The 26,862-nt window shown below is 40.0% G+C and overlaps 1 protein-coding gene across 1 annotated transcript in view; it reads left to right on the forward strand.

Moving 5' to 3' along the window:
* The window catches only part of OPHN1 (oligophrenin 1), a 293,249-nt gene that overhangs the window by 132,445 nt on the left and 133,942 nt on the right, over positions 1-26,862 (forward strand). The window contains exon 5 of the mRNA XM_036271467.1: positions 5,186-5,257. Coding sequence (XP_036127360.1) covers positions 5,186-5,257 — 72 coding nt within the window. The remainder of the gene's footprint in view (positions 1-5,185; positions 5,258-26,862) is intronic.

Genomic DNA, 26,862 nt, shown 5'->3' on the forward strand with positions numbered 1-26,862 from the left:
CGATGTGAAAGGGACACATCGAGTGGCTGCCACCCGCACGACCAACCAGGGCCGGGGACAAACTGCAACCAAAGTACATGCCCTTAGCGGGAACCGAACCCGGGTCTCTAGACCGCAGGCGGACGCTCCAACCGCTGAGCCAAACCGGCCAGGGCTGAATGAGCATTTTTGGTGCTCCACATCCTCGCCAGCATTTGATGCTGTCAAGTGTTTTGGATTTTACCCATTTTAATAGGTATGTGGTGATATCTTATTGCTGTTGTAATTTTCATTACGGGTGACGTATGATGTGGAGCATCTATTCATATATTTACTTGCCATCTGTAGATCATTGTTAGTGAGGTGTATGTGTTCAGGTCTTTTGCTCATGTCCTCCTTGGTTGTTGGAACTTTGTAGAGGACAACAAATCATTCTACCTTCTCTTTCTCTCACAAGATGACTTCCGATTGGCAGACCAGTTTTGTTAAGCCCATTTGTTCCAATATCAAGAGTTCTTTCATCTATAATCACTCTTCCTTTTCAACATTGTGGTACTTGCTTCTCGGAATGTTGCTCTCATTTCACCTAGGCTCCTAGAGTAGCACTGAAAGCAGGGCTTGGAGGTAAGGGAATTAGAGACTGTTAGGCTCTAATAATGACTGTGCCACTGATTTATTTGTTGACTTGAGTCTTATCACTTATTTGTTTGAGTCTTTCTTTCTCTGTATGAAAAATGAGGAAAATAATCTCCACCTCCCAAGGTTGTTGCAAATATTTAAAATGATAAAATGAATATGGAAGTGCTTGAAATTTTTTTCTTTATTGATTTTAGAGAGAGAGGAAGTGAGAGGGAGACAGAGATAGAAACATCGATGAGAGAGAACATCAATTGGTCACCTCCTGCATGCCCCCCACTGGGGATTTGGCCCACAACCTGGGCATGTGCCCTGACCGGGAATCAAATTGGCGAACTCTTGGTTCATGGGTTGATGCTCAACCACTGAGCCACACCAGTCGGGCTGGAAGTGTTTTATTAATAGCACAAAACACTGATAATATGTGTTGTTTCTAGTTATCTTTAATGTTCACATTATTCTGCTTGTGGAAATTTCACTTAGGAAATTTCTTAGTTCAAGAGATTTGCTTCTAAGGATACCAAAAGACCGACGTGGGTAGTTTCCTTGGAGTCTGGTAGATGGCCCACTGACTAATCCATACTCTACTAATGTGTTTTTTGTTTTTTTTTTCTGCCCTAAGAGTTTGTGGACTGCTGCCAATGTTGATCTCAAAGGCATTCGCCCCCATCTCATTCAGATGCCATTAGAAAGCTCAGCTGTACTTCTCTTCAGCAGTAGTTGTTTCTTGATTTCTTTTGTTTACCCAATTACAAAGCTCTACAATATTGAAGTGGGATTCATCTTTTGAGATGTTGTTTTTCTCACCCTTCTTGCTGTCTCTTTGCCAAAGGACTGACTCATTTTCCTCTGTCTTGAATTACATTGTGCCCTTTTGTCCCTACAACTCTTCAATCATGTACTGAGTGTTGGCTCCCCATTTCCCATTTAATTTCAGGAACACTGTGAAGGTTGGGCTCAATGAGGGCCTTTCATAATATGCCAAGAATTCACTGCTTGACTGCACCTCTTCCATTTCCCAGACCTGTGGTGGAAGGACTCCTATACCCCAATATGGGTAATGTGGGAGGTGTTCATCAGCTTTTTAGCCTTTCTATGAGAAGAGGCCAAAAGAAGCTTTAGAAGAACAGGAAGGAAGTTCAGAGCCCTAGCATGTGGCAATTGCAAATATTCTAGTCATCCTCAGAAAAAAATTTAAATTTTTGGAGGAACTATGGATGGAAGAAATGGAGAGGAGCATCCCAGCTGTGATATCTTAAGTGGTACCCTAAGGGAGGTTGTACCTCAGAAGATGGCCTTCAGAAGTCTGGGTGACAGAAGTCCTGTATGATTAAGGAAGCTTGCCTAGGTGCCTTTGTGACTCTGGAGGGGACTCTCTAGGCAGTGTGCAAGGTCTGTCTTTGAGGACAGTCAAGAACAACCTAAAGAGGCCCACGATATTTAAAACAGTGTATCCTTTATGCCTCCTTTTGGTAAATAGTTAACCATCTAAGATTCCTAAGCATTTCTGCACACTGGATTGAATACTATCTCTACCCTGCTTAATGCCCTATCTACTGCTAATATGGGCTTCATTCAATAGAAACCTGATTAGATAAATTCACTAATGTGTTTAGAATGTCACTTACTATGCTGGGGATGCTACCCTGAGATAACAGGTAGGGACTTTTCTCCTGTAGAGCTCACAAAATGGATGTAATGATCAGAGAGGGGAATAAGGACCAAGTTCACTTCCAAGGGCCTTTATGAGTCATTGCTAAGGCTTCTTCTTTTTAAAATTAATTTATTTTTTAATTATAGTTGATACAGAATAAGTTGTTGCGATAATTCTTCAAAGGTGTTTAAGGATAAAATAGAACGAAAGAGAAAAAAGAACCAAGTTTCAGCGTGACCTTTTCTTACATCTATAGCTCTGTGTTTTGGCAGGAAGCAGTATAATAACCAATGAATGTCCAAGAGATGAAGAGGTTCAGGGTGTCGATTTGTTTTGCAGGAGACTGGGAGCAGTATTGCCAATGTGGTTAAGGGAAAACCATGGACTCCAATTTTGTTGAGTTATGCATTACTCTCCTAGACTGAGACAGGCCCACACATATGGGTCTTGGGTGACAAGTTGCTGTCATACCTACTTATGCCACAAAACGCCCTCTTGGAACATAAACAAACTGGGTACCTGAATAGGCAAGGGCCCAGCTGAATGCAAATCCATACAGCGGCTTGACACATGCTACTCTTTCCAGAAGTGGCAAGTCACATAGGGTCACTTCTTCTGTGCTCTGTTGATTCAATGCAGTAACAAACCACCTATCACATTCAAGGTAGAGGGGACAGAGACCTCACCTCTCAATGAGAGGAGTGTCACAGAATTTTCTACCCATTTGTGTTGTTGTTATTGTTAATCCTCACCTGAGGATATTTTTCTGTTGATTTTTAGATGGAGTGGGAAGGAGGAAGGAAGAGGGAGAGGGAGAGGGAGAGGGAGAGGGAGAGGGAGAGGGAGAGGGAGAGGGAAAGAGAGAGATCAATGTGAGAGAGACATCGATTGGTTGCCTCCTATATGACCCTGACCAGGGCCTGAGATCAAACCTGCAACCCAGGTATGTGCCCTTGACCTGGAATTGAACCTGTGACTCCTCTGTTTGCGGGCTGACACTCTAACCCCTCAGCCAAACTGGCTGGGGCTAGGACCATGTTTTAAAACCTCTACAAAAGATGAAAAATGACTCCCTGTGCTGGATATGACACCAAGACTTAATTTGTTTCCATGTGGGTAAAGTTGATAGTACATAATTTATAATTCACAGAAGTGTAGAGCATGCTGAGACACAGGGTTGTACTTTTAGTAGATGTACTCTTGTTTTCAATCAAGGAGAGTCACTGATGTCTTTATTTTTTAAAATATGTTTTTATTGATTTTTTAGAGAGAGAGGAAAGGGGAGAGGAATAGAAACATCGATGTGAGAGAGAAACATCGATCGGCTGCCTCCTGCACGCCCCCTACTGGGGATCAAGCCCACAACTTGGGTATATGCCCTGATTGGGATTCGAACTGGGACTTCTCAGTCCATGGACGATGCTCACACCCCCAAGCCACACCGGTTGGGCTGATGTCTTTATTTTTAATACCAGGGCAGCAGTGGAGCTCTTTGATTGGAAAAGAGTTTGCCTATTTAATGAATCTTGTCTCATACATGAACACAACACAGGAGATTCAAAGTGCCTGCAGGACCTGGATACATTTATATAGTATATAAAAATAAATATTAGTACACACACACACACAAACACACGCACGCACTAATTCCCCAATTTGCCATGCTTTTTGGTGGTAGTGTAAAAATTACTTCTTAGTTTTGAGAATACTCGTCAAAATTGGTTTTCTAGCCCTGGCCGGTTTGGCTCAGCGGTTCGAGCATCGGCCTGCGGTCCGGAGAGACCCGGGTTCGGTTCCCGCTAAGGGCATGTACCTCGGTTGCAGTTTGTCCCCGGCCCTGGTTGGTCGTGCGGGTGGCAGCCACTCGATGTGTCCCTTTCACGTCAATGTTTCTCTCTCTCTCTCTTCTTCTCTCTCCCTCCCACTCTATCTGTGCAAAAAATGGGAAAAGTGTCCTCGGGTGAGGATAAAAAAAATAAATTTAAAAAAAATTAGTTTTCTACTCTGTCTTCTATTTTTGTTGTGAAGATCTATCTGATACTTTATGTCTCATCTGACAAGCCAGTCCCTCATTTCCCCATGTTGTAGGAGATCAAAATGAATGCAATGGGCCCTAAAGTCCAGCCCTTCAGATGTGTTTGCTGAGGTCGTCCGAGGAAGTGCAGATACTTCACACCACTGAAGAAACAAGCTCCACTTATTGCGTTGGACAGATGCCACCTTCCAAGAGGTTTACAAAGAGATTTAGAAAGACAAAGCTTTGTATATCTCTACCTGCCCATTGAGCAAGGGATCCAGTTTGGAGATGATGTTATATCTCTGGAAGCTATCAGTGCCAATATTTAGTACCTAGACTGGCTCTTCCTATCATGTCCTGAGCATGTATAATTAGGTAATTGGGAGGCCTGGTCTAGTGTTCTCTGTGATGCTTTTAATACACTCCAAATTCTGAAGGAAATGTTCTGGTTTTATACATACCACGGCAAGACTGGAAACAATCTATCCTAATGCTATTACTGCTGACTCATTTGCCTCCCATGAAGAGGTTTGTGCTTGGTGGAATTGGCTTTTTCATGTATTTTTTCATTCCCTTTCTCTTCTTCTTACCACATATACTTCAGGCCTCCTGTTCTGTTTCTGGACAAGACTGTGGATATTTATCAACTAAAATCTTGCATCAGATGACTGGAAAATTACAGAGAAATGCCCCTAATGTTCTTCTCTCTTTTCCTCTCAAAGCATTTGGTTTTAAGAGACTGATATGGGAAGAAGACAGCAACAACAAGAAAAGAGCCAGCACGCTCATCAACTATTTGCCGGATGATTTCATGCAAGGAAAGGCCCCAGCAACAGGGAATCTCGAATCTGAATTTTGCTAATCTAAAAGTTGTTCTGTGTGTTCTTTCTTTTCTCTAGGTACACAATGCTAGTGATTTGCTGATCAAACCCCTGGAAAAATTTCGGAAGGAGCAAATAGGCTTCACCAAGGTACATTTTCTCTATGTGCATAAGAAATATATGTTTTATAGCAGCTGAATAGTTGTTGGCAACTACTTTTCAGTTTTCTGGGGTGAGAAGGGTTTGTGTCTATAAGAAAACTCATCATCAAAAAAGATGAGAAAACTAATTGGCTTCTTTCTGACTGTGCTTTTAACCAGCTATGTGTCTATGGACAGGACACTTGTCCTTTTGTAACTTCACGTTCTCTATCTTGCAAATGAAGAGTTTGATAATAATCGCTGTTATTTATTTATTTATTTATTTATTTATTTATTTAATCCTCACCCAAGGACATTTTTCCATATTTTGTTCAGATATACTGGGAGGGAGAGACAGGAAGAGAGAGAGAGAGAGAAAGAGAGAGAGAGAGAGAGAGAGAGAGATAGAGAGAGAGAGAGAGAGAGAGAGAGAGAGAGACATCGATGTGAAAGGGACACATTGAGTGGTTGCCACCTGCACGACCCAACCAGGGCCGGGGACAAAGTGCAACTGAGGTACATGCCCTTCGTGGGAACTGAACCCAGGTCTCTCTGGACCGCAGGCCGACGCTCTAACTGCTGATCCAAACTGGCCAGGGCTAATCGCTGTTATTTAAAGACTACTTCCTGTGTGCTGAGCTCTGGGCTGGATGCTTTATATTCATTCTCTAACTCCAACTATCCTGTGAGGTTCTAGTATGATCAGCAGGCACATCCGAAAGGCTAGATTTTAAGACCTATTTATAAATGAGTCCTGAGGTTTGGACAAGGTAACGAAGAGGGCCAAAGTTATATAGTTAGTGAGTGACAGACAGTAGCCAGAATTTAGATCTGAGGATCTGTTTAGCTTCAAACCCCCATTCCATGGAACCACACTATCCAGATCTGTGGTGTCCAGTATGGTAGCCAATAGGTATGTAAATCAAATAAATGAACAATTCAGTGGCTCAGTCCTACGAGTGACATTTCAAGAGCTCAATAGCCACAATGTGGCTTGTGACCACTGTACTGGACAGATACAGAACATTTCCATTACTGAAGAAATTTCGGTTGGACAACCCTGTACCAGATGATCTCATCTTGACTACTCATGGATTTCTGAGTTCCGGTGTTTCATAAAGGGGTATGGATAATTGTTCGATTTATTCTTATCAGCTAGGTGTAAGCCTGTTTGGTAAACTTCAATGTGTATGTGCCATGTAACCAAGAGAGTCTACTAGAACTAAATGTAGCACCTTGACCAAGCATCTGGCCCCTTTAGGACTAAGAACACAGCATTCAGTGCTTCTCATTTGGAATATCACGACAGACAGATTGGATCCCGGATATGGAAATAGCAGTTATGAGAAGAAAGAGCAGACTAGAGGTGCTCCCACTGCCTGATGTCATCATGCAAGTTGACATAGACATTATTTGAGTGGCTGGATTCCACTCACTTCCTCTGGAGTCTCGTTGATATAAATACTTACTTGGAAAAGTATATACTAGGAGAGAAGAAGCTTTACAACCACAAGTGTGGTATGAAAATAGCTACTTGTTAAGTGACGTGATGATTTTTGCATAATCCTGAATAAAGAGGATGAAGGACAGATGGCGTAAAAACCCTTCCACGGGGTTTACATTGGTTCCTGGAAAGGAAGCATTTGCTGCAGTGGTTGACCTCGTGTCAACTGAGAGAAGGGAAATGCATTTCTGTTATATACTTCCGATGTCCCAGGCCTGGGCTGAGGATTTTACATACACTGTCTTCCTTAATTCTTACAGCAAACCTATAGGATGTATAGTACCCATTATCCCAATGAAGAACTGGACTCACCAAGGTTAAATTCCTGTCGGTCTTTTCTCCCGCACTTCTTTATTGGTGGGGCCAGTCTGTGCACCTACGAGGAAGGTGACCAACGTTCGGTGTGCAAGTCATTTTCAGAAAACGATTTCAAATTCTCCTAGTAGTAAAATGTAAGGTAGCAGAAAGAGCTCTGAAAATGGACTAGAAAATGTAGCTTCTAGTCTACACCTGTGTTTTGGTTTGTTGGTGGTGGTTAATCCTCACCTGGGGATATTTTTCATTGATTTTTAGATACAGTGAAAGAAAGGGAAGGAGGGACAGGGGGAGGGAGAGAGAGAGAGAGAGAGAGAGAGAGAGAGAGAGAGAGAGAGAGAGAGAGAGAGAGATGTGAAAGAGACACATCAATTGGTTGCCTCCTGTACAACCCCGACCGCAGCCGGGGATCAAACCCGTGACCCTTTAGTCTGCAGGCCAGTGCTCTTACCGTTGAGCTAAACTGGCCAGGGCTACCTCTTTGTTTTATTAATTTATTGCCTCTTAATTCTAACACTCCTCAATACCTTTGAGCATCTCTCCTGTTTAGTGAGCAAGATGTTAAGCTTTCTCAACAGAGGGTGCTAGAAGGATATTGCAGGAAGAAGGGGTACCCCTGAAGTTTGCAGCTGCTGCACAGGTGGGTCAGTAGAATGGAAGTGAGATATTGGTGGGGCTCTGGCCCTGCCACATCCCTGGAATATGCAGTCCCTCAGTGACTGACAGAGCTGCTACTTCCTGCTTCCTCTATCAACTCTCACACAGCCTGGTTGTACCCTGAGAAGTTCCCACCGAGGCAGGCTGGCCCCGCGAAGCTCGCCTCAACCTAGAGTTTTCCCATCCTCCCTCTATCCCTAGTCCACTGGCTGCTGCCTGTCTCTACCCACGCGCACTCTGGAGATTGCCTGCTCACTTAGTGACTGCAGAACACCAGGCCAGTCTAGCAAACTTCTCTGCTGTTCAGTGGCTTAAATTATACCGTTTCCAGGGAGATCTGAACCCCTTCCAAATTCATTCTCCTTGGGGTACCTTTCCTCAGCCTGTATGGTACTGTACAGTTAGTTTCCTTATATATAATATAATATATAATATAATATAATATAATATAATATAATATAATATAATATAATATAATATATATATTAGTTTAATAAGTTTGTAGTTTAGTAATTTTTGATACTGGTTTCTGTCACTGCTGAGAGATGGCTCTGACTTTATTGGTGGTGGTATGTGCTCTGTACGGCCTTACAGTTATAGATGTATATTCTCATTTGAACCTCAGAACAGCCTTGAACAGTAGAGATTGTTATCCCCTGGTTACAGATGAGGACACTAAGATTCAGTGAGGTGTAATGGCTAAGATGCTCATCTAGGAAGTGGCAGAACTTGGGTTTGAATTCAGTTTTTCTGGTTGTAAGACTAGGACTCCCTTTCACTTTATGAGAAATATTACTTCTCTCTGGGCCTCAGATTTCTCATGTGTACAAAAACCATGGGCAAATAACTCCTATTCACATATTCTGTTTGTAATGATCAGGGTAATTAACTAAATTTGTATTTATTGAGTGGTAGAAACTGGCCTATCAGAATTTAGCGTGCTTTAATATAAAATATATCCTAGATTCTGAGGATAATATAAAGAAATGGAAAATGTTTCATTAATATAGGGTGTCCCCCAAAATGTGTACACAACTTTAATTGTGAAGCCAGTGTTTATTAAAATACATTTCATTTTCAAAATGTAATAGTATCTACAGATACCCTGTAAACAATTTTTGGGACACCCTGTATTTTATATTGATTACATTAAAATGATACCATTTTGGATATATTGGGTTAAATAAAATATATTATTGAAGTTGATTTCACCTGACTCTTTTTCCTTTTGGGAAGGTTTTAAAATTAATTTTATTTGGGGTGATGCTAAGTAAAATAAGTCAGGCAAAATAAGTTAAGAACCATATGATTTTACTCATAGGTGGGATATAAAACTGAAATCATTTTCCTTTCTTAATGGGACTACTAGTGATTTTTAATCCTCACCTGAGGATTTTTTCCCCATTTATCTTTAGATAGAGTGGGGGAGAGAGAGAGAGAGAGAGAGAGAGAGAGAGAATCATTGATGTGCTGGACCAGGGCTGGGGACTGAACCACAACTGGAGGTACATGCCCTTGACTGGAATCAAACACCCAGTTCTTTGGTCCATGGGCTGATGCTCTGACTGCTGAGCGAAACCGGCCAGGGCAACTACTAGTGATTTTAAAATTCTAGATGTGGCCTGCATCATATTTCTATTTGGTAACACTGAACTAGACAACGTAGTTACCTTTGCCAGACAACACGTGCAATTTCATGTGCTCTCTGGGTCCAGAATCAATGGGAGGCAGCATTGAAAGAAAATTCATATACACCTAGGGATAGAATTAATTAAATTAGTTAACATATATCAAGTTCTTAGAACAATACCTGAAAAGTAATGTTAAGTGTTTTCTGTCATGGTGGTCGCCATCATCATCATCACCGTCATCATTGGCAGCAAATGGGGAGAATAGAACACTGCCAGTGAAATTTTCCAATTGGTGATGAACTTACTCTGATTTACAAATCAAAAAGAGATGTTAATGCGTGAGGCAAAAAGAGAGGGTAGGGACAATGAATGTTTCCCAAGTGGCTACTGATTTATGGAGAGGTTTCATATGTCGCCAGTCTTCCAGATCTGTGAAGGTGGCACTGCAGGATGTGGGAGATGTCTTTTTGTCATAGATATTTTTAAAACAAGATACAAAATAACAAAGCGCTGGAAACTAAGCGGGGACACATTATGAATAAACATCTTCTTTTTGAAACATGATTAACCTTTTCAAATGACTGATGCTATGACCTTTTGAAATAATGAATGTTTTGTGTGGAATCTGTGGAAAGGTAATGGGACAAGCGTGGAGGAGAGCGAATTACGGCACTCAAATAATATTTTTCTCCTGTTGATAGATTTTGAGCTGTTGGTCCGAGATGGTTTTGCTGGCTAATGCAAGTCACTCTGTAGAGTCAGTTTGCAGGCCAGTGAACTCTGTTGTCAGGTCCACTTGGGTGACTGTGTCCCAGAAGACAGGGTCATTCAATAACAAAATGTCAGAAGGCTATTTTCTAACTTGAGTCATTTCACAAAGATAACCAGTTCCCATCAGGTTACGCAGTTGCTTCTGAATAACTGTAAGACCAGATGATTTCCCAGGTATCATCTCCAGCTGAGGTTTTTTCCCCTCAGGGGAAACTGTGTAGGTGGGGCTCCTAACTCCCCACCTTAGCTGGAGCAGTTTCCCTTGGATCTGTTTTATCTGGTGGACTTTGGGGCAATATTTCTTTTAAAATAGGACTATATTGGTTCAAACATATTTGTAAACCACCCCTTTATGCTAAAACCTGATAGTTCTCCCTTTTCAATTTAAAAAGATGCCTTTCAACTTCTATATGGCAGTTTGGATAGTTATGCAATTAGAGAACATTTGTTTTTTAATTTTAAATGTGTAATCTACAATTTCATCAGACTACTTACATTTTACAACCATTAAGTTTTGAAAAATGGTGCTTTGTTTTTGTATTCTAAAAATTTAAATAATAGATGACACACATACACATATAATTAAATATAAAATATTACAATAGGATCTGTGAAAACATCTCTTCTTCATCTTTTCCTACTCCTCATTGGCATTCTTTTTTAAAAAAATATGTTTTTATTGATTTTACAGAGAGGAGGTGAGAGGAAGAGAGGTAGAAATATCCATGTGAAAGAGAACATCAATAGGCTACCTCCTACATGTCCCCCACTGAGGATTGGGCCCACAACCTGGGCATGTGCCCTGACTGGGAATTGAACCAGCGACTTCTTGGTGCATGGGTCGACGCTCAACCACTGAGCCACACCAGCCAGGGCTAGGCATTCATTTTTAACCATTTAAAAAAAAATCCTCACCCAAGGATATTTTTTCATTGATTTTTTTTAAGATAAACTAGGAGGGAGGGAGGGAGGGAGAGAGAGAGAGAGAAACATTGATGTGAGAGAGACACATGAATTGGTTGCCTCCCGCACAACTCTGACCGGGCCTGGGGATCAAACCCATGACTCTTTTTGGTTCATGTGCTGATGTTCTAACCACTGAGAAACACTGGCCAGGGTATCCATTTTTATTTGTATTATTTTAATGACTATTTTTATATTTTTGAAAAAATGTGCTTATATTGCTATTTCTTGATTTATCAAGTTTAGAATTATTTCTTCATGCTATGAATATAAGAGATCATTGCTTATACCTTCGTCTTTCCTCTTCTTCCAGTTTATGATAATTATAATTATCCTTTTAGTTCTTCTATTGCTTACCTCTGTTACCTTAAATAATATACTTAAACCTCTATTTCTTAGTCCATCAACTTTTGACTTCAGCTTTGTAAGATGAAGAAATTAGCACCTCTGTCTTCCTTTACTACCTTTTAACCCTCAACTCCTGTCAGCCACATCTTCACTTTTCACTGTTAGGGTTGATAACATTACTATTCTAGCCTGGAGCCTTAATTAAATCTTGTTGGTGGATATTATTAGGCTCATTTTACAATGCCCAAAGAAAGTTATAAATCCAGTATTTGAACTCAAGTTTCTTGGCTCTGAGTCCATGTACTTTGACATTTCTGCTTTTTAAAAATCTGTTTATATTGATTTTTTTTTAGAGAGAGGAAGGAAGAGAGAGAAACATCAATGTCTGAGAGAGACATCAGTTGGCTGCCTCCTGCATGCCCCCTGCTGGGGATTGAGCTCACAACCTGGGTGTGTGCCCTGATCAGAAATCAAACTGGGACCTCTCAGTCCATGGGCGATGCTCAACCCACTGAGCCACACCGAGTGGGCTACTTTGACATTTCTTTTATTGAGTTAATATAAGTCTTTATTTCTGGTGACTAGGATAGATCAAGAATGATCCCCTTCTTTACCCTTTTCTCCTAATTTCTTATCTACTAGATTTACAGTTCTTTGTCCACCTACTCTAAACTCCTGTTTGGTTAACTCCTTCTATCCCTCTCGCTTCTCAAAAGTCTCAGCACATGCAAAGATTGTGAGTCCTCCCGATGTGTGTATTTTAGCTATCACTTGATTAGCAGAACCCTTTTGACCACTATTTCCCTTCTCACCACCATATGACTCGCGCCCACCCCCCAAGGTCAAGGGAGGACAAATAAGGCTCAGTCCATCTCTGTTCATAATGGGTCTTTCACCCTGCAGAGCGAAATGCTGGGCTGTTCTTTGGAGACTGCAGAATAAAGATTCAGTCATCCCCCTTAGACGCATGACAGGGAGAGCATTTGTACCCTTTGATTCATATTTTTGGGGTCTTGTCAGAGTTGCCCACAGTATGATGTTTTCAGTTCTCTTTCAAGGATGTCCTTGCCAGAGAGGAACAGCCACTGAATCGAGCCTTTGTGTGGTCTCTGGTGGGACCAGGGCCAAACTGTCTAACACATCTGAGGATGTATTTAGCCCACTTTTTGGAGAGTTGGAGCTGGGGTGGAAGCTGTGATATAGTGTATTCTCACCCAATAGATGGCAGGCAAGAAGGCGTTGGCAGCGACATGGGATTGTCAGTCTTGTCGCTGTTTTTCCTCCATGAATAGACATTATAGAAAGAAGTTTAGGAAAAGGACTTGATTTGGAGGTAAATGGGGTTGAAAAAATACTGAAGGTGGACCAAGGCAGAAGCCTGTTAGGGTAGATGAAGCCAAAGGTATTAGTTGGACCTGCATTCCAAAGGCTAGTGCATGTCCTGGGAGAAGGGAAGGCTACAAGAGCTAAGCTATGTGACCATAACACACAAGTGACTTTCAAGCCAACATCAAATATTTGACAAGTCTTATAGTAATGATTGCTACCTGCTAGGTACTTGCTATATGTTATCATGGCTGAGCATCGTTATTCATATCCCACTAATGAGAAAGTCAAGGCTCATAATGGCCAAATAACCTGACCAATAACACGTACATTGTATATGCCACATATTAACAGAAGCAAGCTTCAATTAGATTTTTATTATTCCAGAAACCATACCCTTTCCACTACACTGCACTCCAGACCTAGGTTTGTGGGGATGCTAGGGAAGCACTGAAAAAATATTGATAATGCCTGTCAACAACTGAGTGGGAAATACATTGTGATAGGTTCACGTCACATTACAGTCATGACAATGAGTGAACTAGAGCTACTGTGTGGATGAATCTAACAAATACAGACATGGGCAAAAGTAGGTTAATAATAATAATAAATAATACAATAATAAATAGTAATACAAAAATAAATTCTTTCACATACAACTGTAAATCTACTTAATTTTTTTTTTCTTCATTGAATCTAGAACGAGAGAGGAAGAGAGAGGGAGAGAGAAATAGAAACATTGATGAGAGAGAACATCGATGGGCCACCTCCTGCACTCCCCCCACTGGGGATTTGGCCCACAACCTGGGTGTGTGCCCTGACCGGGAATCGAACCAATGACCTCTTGGTGCATGGGTCAACACTCAACCACTGAGCTACACTGGCCAGGCTATAGATCTACTTTTGTCCACCACTGTATAAGGCTCAGGGGTAAGGTCCAGTCATAAGAGCAGATACCTGTTATATGAGCCCATTTTTACAATAGTTCAAAGACCAGTAAAACTGAGTGATGGTTTTAGATGCAAGGATAGTGGTTAACCCAAAGTGGGGGTATTAATGACCAAAACAGGCCCAAGGGTGCCTTTAAGGGTGTTGTTAACATTTTATTGTTTGATCTGAGTTCTGATTACACAGATGAGTTCAGTTTTTTTTCAGACCATATGTTATAATTTTTTTTAAATTCAAAAACTAACATTAAAAATTAATATTTCTTTAGGGCAGTGGTTGAAGGAAGCACTATGGGTTTATCCTCCCGATAATCTTCACATATTGACCTTCCTCCCCTGTTATGACTTTTGCTCCCTTTGGCCCCATAGGTGAATTTCCAGAAGCAATATTTAGTGTTGTTTTACATAGTACAGTAGTTAAACTGCGTACTCTGGAGCCAGACTACCTGGGTCTGCATCCCAGCTCTTCAATTTACTCTTCAACTGTTGAGCTTGGACAAGTCACTTAACGTCTCTGGGCCTTAGCTTCCTTATCTATACAGGATGAATAATAATCCCTACCTTACAGAGTTGTTGTGATGATTGAAAAGTATTATTATGAAGCCCTGCCCGATTTGGCTCAGTGGTTAGAGTGTCAGTCCATGGACTGAACGGTCTCAGGTTTGATCCCTGGACCCGATCAGGGTCATGTATGTGGCAGCCAATTGATGTGTCTCTCTTGCATTGATGTTTCTCTCTCCCCCTCCCTCCCTCCCTCCTTCCCTTTCTTCCACTCTAGCTAAAAATCAATGGAAAAATATCCTCAGGTAAGGATTAACAAAAACAAAAAAGTGTTATTATGTATAAAATGCTTACAGCAATGTCTGATACACATAGTAAACATGATATATTTTTGCTATGGCTTTTCATATCTATAAAAAAAGAATGATTCTGCATGTATTCTTTTTGTACTCAAAATGATATACAGGAATAGGCAAAAGTAGGTTTCCAGTTGTAATACAAATAAATAATACCATAATTTATAAATAATACAAGAAGAAACTGTGTTTCACATATTCACAAATATAAACCTACTTTATCCACTCTTGTATGTGAGATTCATCTGTGTTCATATATGTAACTGGAGTTCTTTCATTTTTTTATAACTATATTTATTTATTTGTTTTTAATTTTTTTCTTCACTGATTTGAGAGAGAGAGAGAGAGAGAGAAGGAGAGAGGGAGAAAGAGATAGAAACATCGATGAGAGAGAACATCAATTGGACACCTCCTGCTTGCCCCCCACCGGGGATTGGGCCCATAACCTGGGCATGTGCCCTGATCGGGAATCAAACCGGCAACCTCTTGGTGCATGGGTCAATGCTCAACCACTGAGCCATACCAGCCGGGCGAGTTCTTTCATTTTTATTGCTACATAGTATTTCATTGTGAGGCTGTATCATGATTTCTTTAAGCATTTTCTTGTTGCTTGATGAGTCAGTTGCTTCCATTTTTATGCTAGCACCCCCAATACTCCTATAAAGGTGTTGCACATATCTTCTTGTGCACGTTTGAAACTTTTAAAATATTTTTATTTGATTTTTTTTAGAGAAATAGGAAAGGAGAGATAGATAGAAACATAGATTGGCTGCCTCCTGCACACCCCCTGCTGGGGGTCGAACCCACAACCTGGGCATGTGCAGGAATCAGATCAGTCCATGGGACGATGCTCAGTCCACTGAGCCACGCAGGCCGGGTGCCGTTTGAAACTTTTAAACCTAGAAACAGAATTTCTGGGTTGTAGGACATACACATCTTTACTAGATATATTGCCAAAGTGATCTCCAAGTGTTTGTTCCAATTTATGTCATCACTGGCTGTATTAAAAAGTCTTTGCTCTACATCCAAGGAAAACGTAAGCTAATTTGGAAAGAGGCAAGGGAATTTGGTTCAGCAATTGTTTATTGTGTCTCTGTGGAAGACAGATCTACTCTCTTGCAAACTCAAAGCAACTCTACTTAATACTAAATGAGATCACCTATGTAAAGTACCTGGCATAGAGTGGCCATCTTTGCTCAAGTAATCTAGAAATGTACCCACACAGGCTAATGTGGTCATGTTATGGATACGATCCTTTTACAAGGTAGTCATTCCTTGCAAAATAGAAAAGTGACCGCCTTTAGCGTGGAGAGTAGAGGGTTAAAAGGGAATGTCATCCATGTTGTCAATGATACAGAATAGTCCATGACCCAGGAGGAGGTCACATCTATCCCCCTTGCCATACTTCACAAGAGCAGAAGGAAATTGCATCATTGAACAGAAAGATACCAAAAGTTTTTTCTTCCGTCTGCAATGAAAACAAGACTGTTACATGCTCTTCTCTATCTCAGTGTCCTTTCCACTTGAATTACTCAAGGGTATATTTGTAATTACAAGGGTGACCTTGCTCAAATGAACCAAACTGAAGGAAGCTTGTAACCCTGTGCCTGGTAGCAGCTGGCTCCTCACTTCTGAAGAGGACAGGAGATGAGGGAACTCAAGTGCACATAACCCCTTGAATTGGATTGTAATTTGTGGATTTTCTGAAAAGAAATGTCAAATGTTCTATATTGGAGTTGTCTACTAAGTAGCTTCTAGCCATACAAGGCTATTGTACAATTGAAATATGTCTAGTATGACTGAGGAACTAAATTTTAAACATCATTTAATTTTCATTAATTTAAAATTTAATAGCCACCTGTGGTTAGTGGCTACCGTTTAGGATATATATATATATATATATATATATATATATACCCAGCTGGTGGTGTGGCTTAGTGGATTGAGCATTGTCCCATGGACTGAGAGGTCTGCCTGGTTTGATTCCTGGTCAGGGCACATGCCTGGGTTGCAGGCTCGATCCCCAGTGGGGGGTATGCAGGGGGCAGCCAATTGATGTTTTTCTCTCACATCAATGTTTCTCCCTCTCTCTTAAAAAAAGTGGGTTTGTTGAAGCTCCAGTATATTAAAATCAAGGGCTTTGGTGATAAGATGTTGAGGGGGAATAATAGGTGGTGAGAAACAAAGTCACCGAGTCAGTTGGGATTTTTAACTTGTAGGCAAAAATCATTCCTAACATTATTGTATATCATATATTAGGATTCTCTGGAGAAATGGAACCAATAGAACCAGTAGGTTGTGTGTGTGTGTGTGTGTGTGTGTGTGTGTATTTGTTTTTTATTTTATTTATTTATTTTTAAACTTATGTTTATTGTTGACTGTATTACAAATGTCCCTCCTTTTTCCCCCTTGACACTCTCCTCCCCACTCCCACACCCACTCCTGCCTTCCCCACACTATTGTCTGTGTCTATTGGTTATGCATATATGCATATAAGTTCTTTGGTTTTTCTCTTTCTGCCCCGCCTCCTCCCTTCTCTTTGAGGTTCCTCAGTCTAACACCAAATTTGTACTTCTTAATCCCTTCATCTTTTTCACTTAACCCCCCTCCCATCTGGCAACCAACTAAAAGTTCTCTGTATCTATGACTCTGTTTCTGTTCTGCTTGCTCATTTTGTTTGAAGATTCAATTGTCGATAGATATGTATTTATTGCCATTTTATTGTTCATATGTTTGTTCTTTTTCTCCTTCAAGAAGACCCTTCAACATTTCATATAATACTGGTTTGGTGGTGATGAACTCCTTTAGCTTTTCTTGTTGGGAAACTCTTTATATGGCCATCGATTCTAAATGATAGCTTTGCAGGATAGAGTAATCTTGGCTGTAGGTCCTTGCTTTTCATCACTTTAAATATTTCTTGCTACTCCCTTCTGGCTGCAAAGTTTCTTTTGAGAAATCAGCTGACAGTCTTATGGGAGCTCCATTGTAGGTAACTCACCGCTTTTCTCTTGCTGCTTTTAAGATTCTCTCTTTGTCTTTAACCTTTTTTATTTTGATGATGATGTGTCTTGGTGTGGGCCTCTTTGGGTTCATCTTGTTTGGGACTCTGTGCTTCCTGGACGTGTATGTCTGTTTCCTTCACCAAGTAAGGGCAGTTTTCTGTCATTATTTTGTCAAACAGGTTTTCAATTTCTTGTTCTTTCTCTTCTCCTTCTGGCACTCCCATGATGCAAATGTTGGTATGCATGAAGTTATGCTAGAGGCTCCTTATACTATCCTCATTTTTTTTGGATTCTTTTTTCTTTTTGCTGTTCTGATTGGGTGTTTTTTTGCTTCCTTATATTCCAATTCGATGGTTTGATTCTTGGCTTCACCTACTCTACTATTGATTAATTGTTCTTGATTTCAGTTAGTGCATCCTTTATTTCTGACTGGTCTTTTATTATTCTCTTGAGGTCCTCACCAAGTTCCTTAATGTTCACACGAATTTCCTTGAAGTTCTCATTAAGTTCATTGAGTGTTCTTATTAGCAGTGTTTTGAACTCTACATCTGTTAGATTGCTTATCTTCATTTCATTTATTTCTTTTCCTGGAGTTTTGTTCTGTTCTTTTATTTGGGACATGTTTCTTTGTCTCCTCATTTTTGGTTGCCTTCTTGTATTTGTTTCTATGTATTAGGTAGAGTTGTGATGTCTCCTAGTCTTCCTAGGGTGGCCTGTTGTAGTAGGTGTCCTGTAGGGTCCAGTGGCACAGCCTTTCTGGTCACCCAACTGGGCCCTTGAGGTGCAGCCCTCATGTGGACTTTACACCCTTCTGTTATAATTGAGTCTTAATTGCTGTTGGTACATCAGCAGGAGGGTTTTACTCAGGCTGGTCATCTGCAAGGACTGGCTGTGCCCACTGACCTCTGACTACTTTGGATAATCAGCTGTGTAGGGGCCCACCACACAGAGCAAGACTTACTTCAGCAAGGCTCTGGTACCCACTGAGTCCATTTCTTGAGTGTGTCACTTGTGTAAGTGGTTGCGTGGTGGTGCTTTGACATGGTCTGAAGCTGTCCACTGGGTGTGCTGGGTCTGGGGCAAGGTCAGCCACTGCCTGTATTCTACTCGGGACCACCAGGTATAAGCTACAAAGTGATCTGCAGTCGGCTGCTTCTTGTGCTGGGCTTGGAGGTGCCCAGGCAAAGCCAAACTGTGAACCAAGGTTGGCTGCTTCTAGTGCCAGGTCTGGGGCCCCTTATTGAGAGGTATGGGGCTTGCTGAGACCAGATGCTGCTTGTTTGAGAGAATTTAGAAAATCTGAAGCAGGAGCCAAAAGAGGCCAATCTTCTGGTAAAACCACTGGAAACAGCTTGGGTGAGCCCAAAAGTTGGGTGGGGAAGGGCCTCAAGGAATCACCAGGGTGGGGCAATCAGTGTGAGCCAGGTTGCTGGAGTCCCAGATATGGGGGTCTGCTCTCCCTGGGGGAGGGCTCACCAAAGGAACAAAGACCTCAGAAAGCAGGTCTGGGAGAAAGCTGCCTCTCCAGTTCTAGTCCAGATGCTAAACACCTCAGTTCTTCTCTGTTTGTCTCTGGTGCCTTTCATGCTGCCTCCCCCATGCTGAAGCCTGGAGTGAGCAGGTCTGAGTAAGTCTGTGTGTGGGCCCTTTAAGAGGAGCTGCCTGGGGCTCCCACAGCCTCAGCCTCCCTCAGCCTGGGAGTCACTGGTTTTGCAGCCAGAAGTCATGGGGATTCTCTTAGTGGCACTGGAACCCTGAGCTGGGGGCCTGGTGTGGGACGGGGACCCCTAACTCCTCGGGGAGGACCTTCCTAGCCGAGGTGTCCTCCTGATTTTTATCTGCCACACGTGGGTGTGGGACCAGCCCATCTGCCTCCACCCTCCTACCAATATCGGTGTGGCTTCTTCTTTAATTTTGTAGTTATAGGACTTCCATTCAGCTCGATTTCAGGTGGTTCTAAATGATGGCTGTTTTGTAGTTTAGTTGTAATTTTTATGTGGTTGTGGGAGGAGGCGATACCGCTTTTACCTATGCTGCCATCCTGACCAGAAGTCTATGTATGTATTTGTGTATATATATGTGTGTGTGGAGAGAGATTTATTTTAAGGAATTGGCTCACATGATTGTATAGGCAAGTAATTCCAAAATATTTAGGGTAGGGCAGCAGGCATAAGACCCAGTGAAGAGCTGATGTTGCAGCTCAAGTCTAAAGGCACCCGTTTTCCTTAAGTGACTTCAGTCTTTTTTCTTTTAATGCCTTCAAATAATTGGATGAAGCCCTCCCACATTATGAAATGTAATCTGCCTTACTCATTAACATTTACTGATTCAAATGTTAATTTCATCTAAAAATTACCTTACCATGGAATCTAGAATAGTGCTTCACCAATTATCTGGATATCATGGCCTAGCCAAGTTGACAGATAAAATTAACCATCACCCATCATAGAACATCGATTTGTTGTGGAGGTAAGAACTCCGGAGATAGATAGTTCCAAGTTTCAGCCAGTGCCCTCCAGATACTCTGTCTATGATTCTCTTAGACTTTACCTTGCAGTCATAAGATGGCTGTCACAACTCAACACATCACACCCTCACGTTTTATTAGCATCTCAAGCAGGAGTGAAAGGAAAGCTCATATATATAGTGTCTTTTGTCCAGAGAGAAACCACCTGAAACACCAGTAGACTTTCTCGTAAATCTTATTGCAAGAACTGAGTTTTGGGCCACCTTCCAGGTCAATAATTGGCAAAGAGAAATTGAAGCACTAAGATGACCCCCTGGCCTTGCTTTCCTTGAGAACATTGTTGCTGCACTGATATCTAAAGAAATAGTAAGGAAGAAGATCAATGGCTGTTAGGTTGGCAATAAACTGACTATCATAATAACCTTTTGAGAATAGAGATGTTGTACCCTAACCAAGAACTTCTAGAATCTACTCAAAGGTTAGGATAAAAAAAAAACGTTGGTTGCCTGCTTATAGTACACACAGGGGAACTTTCACTATATCTTATCTTCCAAAGAGAGACTACATCAAAGAGCCAGAGAGGGAGAGTGACTCCTCTAAGTTTCCACAGGAAGCTCGTGGCAGAGCTCGGAATAAAACCCCTACTCTTCTGAACTTCTTCCTTCATACTCTTTGGATCACATTTGTTCGTGGATTTAGCAGGTCTTATGTACTTTAAGAACTTAAATGAAAATGATTCTTGCGTATGTAACAGGTGTGTTGTGGGTTTTAATAAAAAAATCTAACCTAATTTGACCTATTTGTTCACATTGTAGCTGGTATTTGGAAGTAGAAGGGACATTCAAATCTATCAGTCTAATGTAACTTTACAGATGAGGGAACAGAGGCTTAAAAAGTTAAATGGCTGACCCAGGGGCACAGCTTATTAGTGGGGGAAACGGAAACAGAATCCAGATGGGATTCTTGGAAGGGGACCCTGAGGTCTGGGATCACCGTTACTATGAGGACCAAAAAAACCCCACCTCTAAGCAGAATGGCTGTACTATCTGACGGAAGCCATGGAGGTGAAGTCTAGGAGATCACAGAGGTAAAAACCTTGTGATTCAGCACCATCTACTGGAAAATAGTAGAAAGACCTCTTAAGAGAAAGCTGCCAGAGAAATGCCGATAATAATACTTAGAGAAGACCAGCAAATCCCATGAATCACCACAGTAATGAGGAAGCTCAGAAAGAAAATGAAAATCTTCAGGAAGCAAACTAGAACACATGGAAATATGTGATAAAAATGACAGAGATTTCAAGATTGTAGTTCTGAAAACACTCAGTGAGATGTGAGAAAACACACACAGGCAATTTAATGCAGTCAGAAAACAAATTAATAAATAAAATGAGTACTTTACCAAAGAGATTGAAACTTTAAAAAAGAACCCATCAGAAATCCTGGAAATAAAGCATGCAATGAAGGAGATTAGGATTGAACTACTGACCATAGGAAACAGAGCCAACCCAATAGAGGAAAGAATTAGTGAGATCGAAGATAGGAATCTAGAAATGATGCAGAGGGAAGAAGAGAAAGATCTAAGCACAAAGAAAAATGAAAGAACTCTATGAGAACTATGTGACTCCATCAGAAAAAGCAATATTAGAATAATAGGCATACCAGAAGAAGAAGAGAGGGATAAAATAATGGAGAGCCTATTCAGATATAAAGAGTGGATGAGAATTTCCCAAACCTATGGAAAGAACTAGATCCTTGAATCCAAGAAGCAAACAAAACACCTAGTTACCTCAGTCCAAAGAGGCTCTCTCCAAGGCACATTGTATTAAAACTGTCAAAAATTAATGACAAAGAAAAAATTCTCAAAGCAGACAGGGAAAAGAAGGAAGTGACCTACAAAGGAAAACACATCAGAATATTATCTGATTCTTAGTAGAAACTCTTCAAGCCAGAAGAGAGTGGAACAAAATATTCAGATATCTAAAAGAGAGAAATTGCCAGCCACAAATAATACATTCAGCAAAATTACCCTTTAAATATGAAGGAGAAATAAGGATTTTCCCAGACATACAGAAGCTGAGGGATTTTAGCACCAGATAAGTTCAAGTGCAAGAAATACTCAAGGGAGTTATTGTACCTGAAACAAAGGACATAAGGTCACAACGCTATGAGTAAGATCACCAAAAACTTACACCATAAACAGGGATAATTTGTGACAGACAGTAAAAACATAAAAGGGGGGTGGATAAAGGTCTGAACTGGCAATGGAGGATGAATATCAGAGACACTCAAACAACAACAATAACTGTATATATGCAACTTTATTTTTATAAACCTAATGGTAACCACAAACAAAAATCCCCAAACTAAGACACATAGCTTAAGAAAAGTGGAAACAGAGGAGAGAAGTATGGAAACTACTAAACAAAGTAGCTAAAATCTGGAAACAGCCCAAGTTCCATCAATAGATGAGTAGATAAAAAAGCTGTGGTACATATATACAATGGAATACTATGCAGCTGTAAGAAAGAAAGATCTCCTATCCTTTGAGACGACATAGATGTACCTGGAGAGTATTATGGTAAGTGAAATAAGCTAGTCAGAGAAAGACAAGTACCACACGATCTTACTTATTTATGAATATCATGAACAAAATAACCTGTTGATCAAAATAGGTCCAGAGACATGGAAGTAGGGAACAGACTGACAAACCCCAGAGGGACGTGGGGTGGGGGGAGTGGAAGAGATAAACCAAAGAACTTATATGCGTGTATGCACAACCAATGTACACACACATTAGTTTGGGGAAAGCAGGAGAGGAGTGGGAGTGGGGAGGAAGGGGGTCAATGGGGAAAAAAGAGGGGACATCTCTAGTATCTTCAACAATACATAAAAGTAAAAAAAATTCAATGCAGAAAAGTTGAAAAAGTTAAACCTAGCATTCAGAGTTGATGTGACTATTTTAATAAAATAATGTATATTACATATCCTCACATTGCTTGGCAAATGGGCGTTCTCTACAAATAGGAGTTCCTTTTCTTATTTATCAGTCCAACAACATTCTTTTGACCTGAGGATAGAAAGTGACTCTTGATTAGAGCCTCTGCTACATTTGGCACCTGCAGTGAAATTGACCCACATTGGAATGGCCAAGAAGCAGTAGACTGATGTCACTGGTGGCTGACTTTAGTGGAATTAAATGCAAGTGGACTTCAGAAGAAACAGAAAATTCAAATAGACCAATAACAAATAAAGCCATTGATTTAGTAGTCAGAAAACTTCCCAAAAAGACAAGCCCAGGACCAGCTGGCCCCAGTGATGAATTCTACGAAAGGCTTAAAGAATTGAGTTATTCTTCACATACTCTTCCAAAAATAGAAGAGAAGGAAATACTTCCCGACTCATTCTATGAGGCAAGTATTACCCTGATAGCAAAACCAAAAATAGTAAGAAACCAAAGCTACAGACCAGTGTCGCTCATGAATTTACAGATAAAAATCCTCAGCAAAATACTAGAAACCAAATTCAACAACATATAAAAAGAATTAATATACCATAACCAAGTGAGGTTTAACATCTAAAAAGGTCAATCAATGAATTATACCATATTAATAGATTAAAAAACTAAAGTACACAAACATCTCAGACACAAAGAAAAACATTTGAAAAAAATATTATACAAACTAATAATAGAGGGGAAGTTTCCTAACTTGATAATTGGCTAATACAAAAAATCCACATAATATTTAATAGTGAAAATCTAAAATCTTTCTAAGTTAAAAAAAAAAAAAAAAAACAATACTAGGATATGTACTCTTGCCTCTTCCATTCATCATCATGCTGGAGGTTCTACACAAGATAATTAGCCAAGATTGAAAAGGAAGAAGTAAAACTATGTTTATTTGCATATAACTTAATTTTGTATATGGAAAGTCTTAAGGAGTACACACACACACACACCACATCATAATCGCACATTATTAGAACTGATAAAGGAGTCAGAATACAATGTTGCAGGATACAAGATCATTATACAAAAACAAATTATATTTCTAGACATTCTTTTTGTTTTTCTAAATTTTGTTTTCAATCATAATTTTGATGTTAGCTGGGTACAGGAGATATCTGGGGCAACGCTTAGTAAAGTATTTGATTGTCTAACCACTATGTTGTACACCTGAAACTATTTCTATACATGCTTAATGAACAATTTGAAAATTAAAGTAAGAAAACAATCTTATTTACATTAGTATCAAAAAGATTAAAGTGCTTAGGCATAAGTTTAGCAAAAGAAGTATAAGACCTGTACATTGAATTTTATTGGAAGTAATTAAGGAAGACCTAAATAAATAAATAAATAAATAAACAAATAAATAGGAAGACATCCCATATTCATGAATTGGAAGACTTAATATAGTTAAGATGGTAATACTCACAAATTGACCTACAGGTTCAGTGAAACATCTGGCAAAACCCCAGTTAAGCATTTTGCACAAATTGATAGGGTGACCTTAACATCCATGTAGAAAGCACCAGAATAGAAAAAGGAATCTTGAAAAAGACACATACTTTTAAATTTTAAAACTTACTACAAAACAATAGTAATGGAGACTATGTGGTGCTGACATAAAAATAAACATGTAGATCAATAAAATAGAACGGAGAGTCCAGAAATAAACTTATACATTTATGGTTAATTGATATTTTATTAGGATGCCTAAACAATACAGTGGGGGAAAGAAGAATCTTTTGAGGGAAAGAAGAATCTTTTGAATAAATGGTGCTGGCATTACTGGATATCTACTTGAAAAGAATGAAACTGGAACCCTACATCACACCATGTTCAAAAATTAAAACTTAAAAATATAAAATTCTTAGGAGAAAACTTAGGTGCAAATATTCATGACCTCAGATCACGCAATAGTTTCTGAGGCATGACACCAAAAACCACAACAAACTAAAGAAAAAAATAGACCAGTTGAGCTGCACAACATTAAATATGCTTTTACATTAAGGACACTACCAAGAAAGTTCCAAGACAACCCAAAGAATGGGAGAAAATTGCACATCTAGTATTCGGAGTAATAATGAATTCTTATAACTGAAAAATACAAAGAGAAAAAAGTTAAAAATGGGCAAAGTAATTAAAAGTATATTTCTCCAAACAGTACACACATACATACACAAAGGGTTAATAAACATGAAAATACATTTCATATCATTCATCAGTAGTTATATACAAAGCAAACCATCGTTAATGCAACTTCACACTGACTAGGTTGGTGATAATGAAAAAGGTAAGTGTTAGTGAGGATGTAGAGAAATTTGAACTCCCATTCATTGCTGTTGGGAAGGTAAAATGATACACTCCCTTTGGAAAACAGTTTGGCTTGGCAGGGCCTCAAACAAGCAAACAAACAAACAAAAAATCCCCACAGGTTGACCATATGACCCAGCAATTCCACTTTTATGTATATGCTTGTAAGAATTGAAAATATGACCACAGAAAAATCTTATTCATGAATGTTTATATCATCATTATTCATAACAGCCTCTAGATGGAAATAATCCAAGTGTCCCTTAACCAATGAATTCATGAAGAAAATGTGGTATATCTATACAATCAAATATTACTCAGCCATCAAAGGGAATGAAGTACTGATATGTGGGTAAACCTTGAAACCATTATGCTAAGTGTAAGAAGATAGTCACAAAAGGCCACGTATTGTATGATTCCACTTATATATGAAATGTCTGTAATAGACAAACCCATAGAGACAGAAAGGCAATTGTGGTTTCTTGAGACAGGGAGTGGGGTAGTGGGGGAATGGCTGCTAATAGGTATGGGCTTTCTTTTTGAGGTGATGGAAATATTCTGAAATTAGATAGCAGTGATGATGGCACAACTTTGTAAATCTACTAAAACCCCCTGAATGTCCCCCTTTTAAAAAAGGTTGAATTTTATATGTGAATTATATCTCATGTTTGTTTATTAATTTTTTTATATTTTTTGTATCTCATAGTTTTTATTTAAAATAAAATGGAAGTGGAGTATAAAGTGACCCATAGAAGTCATTGACATTTTTCTGGCTGCCATGCTTTCTTCAAACAATTGCTACTTTAAGTAGGTTCAGCCGCTGGAAGGACAGTTTGCCCTACCGATCTGCATGAACATCTCTCTGACCTGTGTTTTGGTGTCTGAGTTGGGGCTAGGGCTATAGACATACTTGAGTTTTACTCACCAGGCTCCCTGATTACCTATAAGCTGCCCGACTGTATTTTCTCCAATGATCATCTGGGTTCCATTTGACTACGTGGAATGAATCAGATCGACTTGCATATTATGTGACCTTGGGCGAGTTAGTTCACCTTTTTTGAACCTTAATTTCCTTTATAGCATCTACTTCTCGGCAGTGTGAAAACGAAATGGGATCATGGGTTTTAAGTGTGGGCTTCAGTTAATGTTAGCTTCCTCTCTACTTCTCTCCCTCTGGTAAAAGCACATTCCTTACAGGTCAGAGGTCACTCAGCTCTGTCCTGGCTTCCTGCCTAGCCACAGATGGCTTCTAGAAATAAACCATGGGTGAGGTTGGTTTTTTTTTTTCTCTCTCTCTTTTTATTTGTGTGTTCCCTGCTGTGTCTCTTCTAGTACCTAGTACACTGTCGCTCACTGAATTTGGATTTTCTATGAGACAACACAAGCCTTTGACATGGATTTCCCAGCACATTGCTGGCAGGATTTCAGAGTGTCAGCATTAGTCTGTGACAAGTGAGCATGGTTAGTGTACCTTTGGAGGCTGTTGTGCTGAGAGGTGCGGAGCTTAATTA

This window comes from Molossus molossus, unplaced genomic scaffold (genome assembly GCF_014108415.1).
Source record: "Molossus molossus isolate mMolMol1 unplaced genomic scaffold, mMolMol1.p scaffold_m16_p_2, whole genome shotgun sequence".
In the NCBI taxonomy this organism is placed as follows: Eukaryota; Metazoa; Chordata; class Mammalia; order Chiroptera; family Molossidae; genus Molossus; species Molossus molossus.